The following is an 8587-nucleotide window of genomic DNA, read 5'->3' on the forward strand; positions in this document are numbered from 1 at the left end:
AGGGAGGGACAGATATAATTTGTTGGGAATGCGGGTCCTTGTTCTTGCCTGTGACCAGTGAAATTTCAAGCTAAAAACAAAGTTTTGAACCGAAGAGCAACTCCCAAAGTAACGAAGGGTTCAGCTATCAGGGAAAAGTGAGTGGTTTTGACTCTATTTTATACATTGTCTAATGTGTTTTTTTTTAATGTGATGTTTTCTGCTGTAGCGTTTTCTACATTGTCTAATGTAGTGTTTCTTTATTGATTTACTAATAGTAGTTCTGGACTGTTTTAGAATCTCTTTCAGCAATTTCCCATGAGCTGAACGTATCGTAACCTTGGTTTAATGGGTCTTGGGTTTGTTACTGTCTCTGTAGGGAGGCACTCACTCCCTACACATTCTATGTATCTTATCAGCTCTGATCTGGCGTGGTAGAAATGTGCACATTCTCACCATTCTTCATTTTGTTCTTGTGCTACCGTGATTGCATTTCCCCTCTCTTCATGTTCTCTTCTCTTAATCGAAGTGTTTATTTGCAATGCGGCTCAGGGTCAGAGTTCACATCAGATATTCAAAGCTGCCACCTATGGGCTTTATCAGGGTTTGCTTTTACTGGCCGTGTTTGTATGTTGCCATCTGCACATTATCACCCTCTGTGATGCTTCTACTCATCATGCTGTCAGCACAGCTCAAGGTCCTGTCTGCTTCTGTTCACAACACAAAACCAACGTCCTCCGTCAAGATAACATCTTTAATACCATCCCTCTCTATTGCTGCCTGAACACTCTCATTTTATTAGAAATGCACTCGTGGTACAAACACCTTGAAGGTGTGGAGCTGTACCCTGGTGCCCGTTCCTGTACCCAGGGACCATATGGATTAATACTCCTGCTCTGCTCTAGTGCTACCAGGGCAGCTGTAGACCCGGTACTTTTGGTGGTGGACACACAATTTGTTTTGCAAAATACCAAATTTATTGATATGAACAAGTTACAAACCATTAAACTAAAACAAAAAAATTGGGGTATTTTTTTTTTTATTCAGGGTCAAAGTTCATTTCTGAGGTGCTTTCCCTGGTTTTCCACTGTGCATTAATTGGCGCTTACTAAATTATTTACATTTTCATTTAATTCTCAGCTTCCTGTAAGATTGCATTGTATTATTTCATTTTTTGTGATAAAAAGCTGATTGATTTAAAGTCCAACTTTGCACTCTGCACATCCATTTAATTTCTTCAGTGGTGACAGGCTGGAGAGTTTTCCCTGCTTATGTGACATACAGGTTACTGTGAAATGTCATATGCTCAAAAATATCCTCATCAAATAAGCACATGAAAAAGTCTACTGGACTGGTCAATTCATCAGTGTCAACTGGACCAGTTTGTTCACAACATTCTGGGATAAGAATAGTCACAGTGTTACTCCCCCTGCTTTTGTCTTGAGGCCCTCAGCTGCTGCTGCTTGGTCTATGCCCTGACCTTCATTATTTTGGTTCTCATCACTGCCCTGCTCACATTTACTACTGCTGTCATTTTAATTTCCCTGGATTCCATAACTGCCCTGATCTTCCTCATCATCCTCATCACTACTCTCACTCTCACTACAAGAATCTGATGGAATGGCTTCTACCAAAAGTCTTGCTACCTCCTCAGCAGTCATTTTTTGTTTTGACATGACGCACTGCGAAATAGAGTATATCAACTTAGCTGTATAAAATATCTCTAAATTAGAATAAATAAATGAACATGTTGAATTTGATCATATAGGCTCAATGTCTATCACCATTTCTCCATGTGATTTCTGTGTTTGCCCTACATGCACTGTGGTTACTATGGGTAACCACCAATTTTGAGCCATGTGACCCTCTACTTGACATATTTTCACAGTGGTTACTAGGCAAAACCACCCCATTTTAGCCCTATAAATGCGTATATTGTTTTAGTTTTATTTTTATTTTTTTCTATTTTCTCAGTCTATAATATGTTATCTACAATTAAAAACAACTGCCATACATACAAAACCAACCTGGATCACCTGGTAAGCCATTTTGGACAGACCCCTCCAAAAAACAGAGAAACTACAATGCTTACATCACTTCCAGTGTGCTACTGTTTTAAGAGTCTGTATAACAACATGAAATATTTTCAGAAAATGTAGAGGTTCCCTCTTTAAAAACCAATGCAAATTAAGAAATGAGGAAAAACAAGGTGACTTCTAATAGTGACCACCATGCTGCAAAGGGTTAACAGTTACATGCAATATAGTCTCTTACAGACGTTGCCTGTAGCAACGTAGAATTCACAGACCGCCGGACACTTTGATTGACCAATCAGAGGTGAGTATTCCACAGAATGAGAATACTCAATGAGGCAGAATTCCATGTTGCACTGTCCTCAGTAAGGCTGTGTGTGTCTGCGCTCATACAAAGAGCCTGTGTCGATGGCCGTGGTCCCTCTCTAGGAAAGACACGCCCTATCTCCCTCACTGCTCCGAGCCAAAGGCTTGTTGCCATGCAATTTCTAAAGCTCAATTTGAGGGCGGGACTTTAGCAGCTCCTTGCTTCTGCCGATTGTGATTGGCGGGGGACCAGGGGTCGGTACACCCCTCCGCATTTCTCATTTCTTTGATAAAGAACAAAACACCAACCCAACGCATGTAGCGGGTGTGGCCATCGCTGATTGGCTGAATAAGAGAGGTCTGGCTGCAAAAGGCCTCTCTGATCAGTAAACACCCATCTCATTAAAACTAATAATAATAGAGACACGAGTGGTGGGATGAAAGCAGGCTCGGTCCGTGAGGGCTCATCTGCATAAGTACTCATTTCATTATGCTCCCACAGTTCTTGTGTGAGGCTGGAGGGCCGTGGTCTGGGTCATCATGCTGTTCTAGCAGCAGATGTACAAGCTCTCACCTGACTGGATCCATCCAGCAAGAAGAAGATTTGGTTCCCCTATTTCTTCGTCACCACCAACCTTCAAGATCATTGATGCATAGGTTGATTTCTTCTAGCTCAGCAGACGTATCCCACTTCTGGCACCTACGTAACATAGAGAAGAACCACAGAATGCCCACAGAATTCGGGGTGGTGAGAGGGGCCAGGGCAGTGGGTTGATCCTTCATCTATAACTGGTTAGACAGGGCAGTGGGTTGATCCTTCATCTATAACTGGTTAGACAGGGCAGTGGGTTGATCCTTCATCTTTAACTGGTTAGACAGGGCAGTGGGTTGATCCTTCATCTATAACTGGTCAGGCAGGAGGTGGCAGACCCAGGGTGGATAGCAGGAAAATCTTGTCTTTCCATGTCTCAGTATTTCTCTGGTAGGACGGCAGCTATATGGAAAAGAAAGGGACAATTAGCTCTGTATGGGACTGTATGTGGGACAGAGGAAATTTGAACATTTCTGGAGTGTGGCACCAACCCTGGCATTAAATTATTACAGCCTAGCTAAAAGGGCAGAACCAGAAGGTAACACAGACTTGGGCCCCAGCGCCCCAGTTTACCATTAAACCCCTTGCCCATGAACGCCTGGATCTGTACCTTCATCTAAGCGGGCATATTAACTACCAAATGCCAAACTAAGTCCCGGAAACATTCTGGAAGGTTATTCCATAGTTGGGAGGGGGGGGGGGGGGGTATAAGAGCAAGCCTGTGAAGTATTTTATAGGTTAATAGAAGGATTTTAAAATCAATCCGGAATTTACCTGGGAGCCAATGCAGGGCTGATGAGACTGGACTGATATGATCGAATTTTCTAGTTCTAGTTATAACTCTGGCTGTGGCATTTTGAACTACTTAAAGTTTATTTAGATTCCTATTAGAGCATCATGACAGAAATGAGTTACAGTAGTCCAATCTGGAGCTAACAATGTTTTGTGAATTTTCTTCATTATGCTGGGATAATGTATTTCTTAGCTTGCCAATGTTACAGAGATGTAGAAACGCTATCCTAGTAGTACTGTCTATGTATTTATCAAATGACAGGTCAGAGTCAAGTATGACGCCGAGATTTCTGGCTACTGAGCCAGGTGTAATGGGGTAGTCTGCGAGATTTAGCATTAGATCTGGTATTTTCTGTCTTGCAGCCTTTGGGCCCAGAAGGAAAACCTCCGTTTTGTCACCATTATGGTGGAGGTTTTGTGACATCCAGCATTTAACATCTCTTACACAGGCCTCAATTTTTTTTTCCATTTTTCTGGATTTGTCATCAGGTTTGGCTGATGTGTAAAGTTGAGTGTCCTCTGCATAGCAGTGAAAGTTATTCTTTATTCTTTATTATTTATTCTTTATTAGGATCCCCATTATTAGTCTTCCTGGGGTCCACACAGAAACAAAATCAATCGAAATAAACAATCAATCAGAAATTAACATAAGTCAAACAAATTCAACAGAAAACAAAAAGGACAAGGCAGAAAAAAAATCCAAAAACTTAAACACAAAATAAACGACAGAGACAGAGAACACCCCAACATTCATGTAAGCTCAATCAAATTTTGTTTAAGTAAATTTTTAAAAGTAAATCTACTAATTATCAACCTGTCATTTATAGGAAGCATATTCCAAGCCAGAAAAGACCTCCACAGTACTCCAAGTGTGACAGAACAAGTGACCGCACTACATCAGTCATGACAGCCAATGGAACATATGAAGAACATTTCTTTGAAATTGCAATGCCTTTACCCATCATTGACACAATATGATCGATTTGGTCCGACCAAGATAACAAATGATCTAATTTGACTCCCAATAATTTAGTTTTAATAACCTGCTCAATTGTCAACCCATCTATAGACAAATTAAGTTCATTAGATTTGGCAAGTGCGCTCCTGCTACCAATAACAATACATTTAGTTTTAGCTATGTTTAATACTAATTTATTCAATCTCACCCATTCAACAATGCTTTGCAATTTAACATTTAAATTGTCTCTCAACTCCGCCAAGGTTGGTGACGCATAGAACAAAGTTACATCATCAACAGTCATTCTGAATGACTACTTCAGAATTATTGGCAGCATAAAGTAGATTATTTAAAAATATGGAAAATAAAAGTGGACCCAAACAGCTCCCCTGCGGAACACCACAAATTAATTTTTTACTATCTGAAAAACTACCATTAAAGAATACACGCTGAGTTCTCTCAGAAAGATAACTGTGCATCCAAAGTTGACACCATGTTTAGTTGTAACTATGCCCAATGGTAGCATATATTATGTAAATAACAGTGGTCCTAATATGGAGCCTTGTGGGATGCCATATTTCACTTTTGTGCGTTTGGAGTGAACGTTATTGAGCTCTACAACTTGATAGCAATCCATTAACTAAGATTTACATCATGAAAGGGTTGTACCTGAGATTCCAACCCAGTTTTCTAACCTTTCTAATAGGATCCTGTGATCTATTGTGTTGAAAGCTGCACAAAGATCAAGAAGCACTAGTTGAGATACATAGCCTTGATCTGAGGCAAGGAGATAATTTGTTACTTTAACTAGGGCTATGGGGAAGTTACTGTGGTGGGGCCTAAATCGGATTAGAACATTTGAAATATGTGATTCTTATTCAGATATAAACATAATTGTTGGGCCACAGCTTTTTCTATGATCTTGGATATAAATGATAGGTTCGAAATGGGTCTATAACTAGAGAGTACAGTTGGATCAAGATTTGGTTTCTTGATCAGAGGTTTAATGACCACTAGTTTACAAGTTTGGGGCATGTGACCTATGGTAATGGATGAGTTAACTACCGTTAGAACAGGTTCAATCACAACTGGTAATACCTCTTTGAGTAATTTTGATGGAATTGAGTCTAAAGTGCAAGTACTACAATATAGCAGTGAAATTATTTTCTCCAATTTTAATTGTGGGAGTGTACGAAAGGCTTCAATAATTTCTTCTAATGCAAATTTTTGTTCAATATCAACCACACCAGATGACAGACCACTTGGATTTCCTATAAAAGGTTTTAGATTTAGTCTAACATTCACTATTTTATTATTAAATAAATACATAAAGACTTTACTATTCAAGTTTACAAGCGAGCGTTTTTAATTTGGCCTTTTTATATTTGAATGGAGCTACTAGTATATCTTGAGCTGATCTGCAGGTATTTTCTAAGCAGTTGGTTAAGACTGTCTAACTCCTCTGGATCTGATGGTGAGAAGGCCAAAGTAGTTAAATCTGGGAGGATTTCAATAAACTGTATTGCGGTTGATGAATTTATTGGGCGCTTAATAAAATGCTGAGGAAACAAGCGGATTTTCAGGCTAAGATGTAACAGAAACAGTATAGTGTAGCGTAGTGTGGCTGACACATCATTGCTCCTGTGGTGAGTTAAGGTTGTGTGCTGTATGGTCCGCTGTTAGCGCACACTCTTTCTAACACACACTCTCTCTCTCTGATATTCTCCCTGTCTCCCTCCCCCCACTAGTCCACTATGTGGCTGTTGCTACTACTGTCCTGTGCAGGCCTCTTGGGGGCGCTCTATGCTCTCTGGTCCTGGCTCATCCCTGCTGTAGTGCAGTTCAACGGCAGTCTAGCCCTGCTGTGGCACTGCGACATTGTGGAGAGGGTGCTTGATACGTTTACTGGGACCACAAGACCACAGGTGACGGAGGCAAACGTGTACTGCGTGTATACACATCAACCATACCATGGCAATCATAGTTAAATTTTTAATAATATTACACAATGCATTAGTTATTTATATAAGCTATTCATTCTCTATTATGACTTTGAAGAAACTCTCTTCCAACCTGTTTAGTTACCTGTTTTCATTTTAGCGTCTGTTGAGAGCTGTGCAGGAGAGAGCCACCGAGAAGGACTGTGTCAGCGTGATCTCTGCCATTGACCACTTCTGCAGGCACCAGGAGTGGGCCATGAACGTGGGCGACGAGAAAGGTGAGTGGATTTCCGTTTAGTCACGAGCGTCTGGCCGTATGAATGTACGTGCATTTATGTCCGTGTGTATGTGTGTGTTTGAACTCTCTTAGGCTTGATCTTGGACTCAGTGGTGAGTGAGGTGAATCCTCAGACGGTGCTGGAACTCGGTACGTATTGTGGCTACTCCACCGTGCGCATCGCCCGCCTGCTGCCCCCTGGTGGCCTCCTCATCACGCTGGAGTTTAACCCGGATTATGCTGCAGTCGCCCGCCAGGTGATTGCCTGGGCAGGCCTCAAGGACACGGTATGTGATGCACAGCTACTGTACCTACTGTGTACGCTCATACGTTAACTGACTAACTTGTTCCCAACACAAAGTGCCTTATGCGCTCTTAAATAAATCACCTGTTTAAATAAAAAGGTCAAGTGGTGTCTGGATGCTTATGCGTATATAAATACCTATATATATATATATATATATATATATATATATATATATATATATATATATATATATATATATATATATATATATGTATTTATATACGCATAAGCATCCAGACACCACTTGACTTTTATATATATATATATATATGTATATGTATATATATATATATATATATATATATATATATATATATATATATATATATATGCATAACTGCACACATGTAGCTTGAGGACTCTTGCCCAGGGACTTAAAGGGTTCTCTTACACCTTCCCCAGGTAAATATAGTGGAGGGAGCATCTGGGGACTTGATCCCACACCTTAGGGAGCGCTTTGGGATTGAAACGTTTGACTTTGTTTTTCTGGATCACTGGAAAGATCGCTACCTGCCTGACATCAAACTGCTAGAGGTAACACCAGTCCGCCAGTAACCTCGTTTCACCATCCTGTCCCGACCTGGTACTGTTTGTTTTTTATGTGAGGTGGTCTCACTGTGATGCTCCATAATTGTCCTGTGATTGTTTGTACCTATTCTCTCTCTAGGAGTGTGGGCTTATTCAGAAGGGCAGCGTTCTGCTAGCTGACAATGTCATCTGTCCAGGGTCTCCAGATTACCTTGAGTACGTGCGCAAAAGCGCGTCCTACGAAAGCCGTTACTTGAAATCTCACCTCGAATACACCAGAGCTGAGGATGGCTTGGAGAAGTCTGTGTATCTGGGCTAGGGCAACGGCTACAGGGTACATGTTTGGACTTCATTCAGAGGTCAAGACAACAGCTTGTATGTTTTTTATTGTGAAATGCATATTTGGACAAAACAATGCTGTGAAATAACAAACTATTCTGTCTTTTTTTTTCAAGTGCATTACATAGAACACCACATAATCAATGAAGCACGTTCGGTGGTTTACCATGCTGTAACACTAGAGGGCAGACTCATATTACATTTGCCGGTCATTCGGTTCACTCCTGCAAAAAGTGTTTTACCATCCTGAAATAATGGAAATTGTTATTTGATATAGTCCAGTATAAAACATGAAAATTATAGTGTGACTTGTTCAATTAAAAGACACATTCCATAAATTCCACGATAAAATTCCACATGATCATGAAAATTATGTGAGGTAAGACTGACACATTTATCTAATTTCCAAACACAGCGAGGAATCTCTTTATCTATCTATCTATCTATCTATCTATCTATCTATCTATCTATCTATCTATCTATCTATCTATCTATCTATCTATCTGTGTGTGTGAGAGAGAGACAGAGAGAGACAG

General features: G+C 40.4%; 1 protein-coding gene across 1 annotated transcript; it reads left to right on the forward strand.

The window, feature by feature from the left end:
• On the forward strand, positions 1-8189 carry comtb (catechol-O-methyltransferase b). Its single transcript, XM_077007176.1, has 6 exons — positions 1-137; positions 6409-6585; positions 6761-6878; positions 6971-7164; positions 7587-7718; positions 7852-8189. Exons 2-6 carry the CDS (start codon positions 6415-6417, stop codon positions 8029-8031), a joined length of 795 nt encoding a protein of 264 aa, XP_076863291.1. The 5' UTR covers positions 1-137; positions 6409-6414; the 3' UTR covers positions 8032-8189.
• Positions 8190-8587: the final 398 nt, after the last annotated feature.

Source organism: Brachyhypopomus gauderio, chromosome 1 (assembly GCF_052324685.1).
Source record: "Brachyhypopomus gauderio isolate BG-103 chromosome 1, BGAUD_0.2, whole genome shotgun sequence".
Taxonomy (NCBI): Eukaryota; Metazoa; Chordata; class Actinopteri; order Gymnotiformes; family Hypopomidae; genus Brachyhypopomus; species Brachyhypopomus gauderio.

What these genes read in the sequence shown, in the direction of transcription:
- comtb (XM_077007176.1), top strand. Translation starts at nt 6,415, where the DNA reads ATGTGGCTGTTGCTACTACTGTCCTGTGCAGGCCTCTTGGGGGCGCTC. An exon ending in CTGGGACCACAAGACCACAG is followed by an intron (nt 6,586 to 6,760) that starts GTGACGGAGGCA and finishes TTTTCATTTTAG; the next exon opens with CGTCTGTTGAGAGCTGTGCA. An exon ending in CTGACATCAAACTGCTAGAG is followed by an intron (nt 7,719 to 7,851) that starts GTAACACCAGTC and finishes TTCTCTCTCTAG; the next exon opens with GAGTGTGGGCTTATTCAGAA.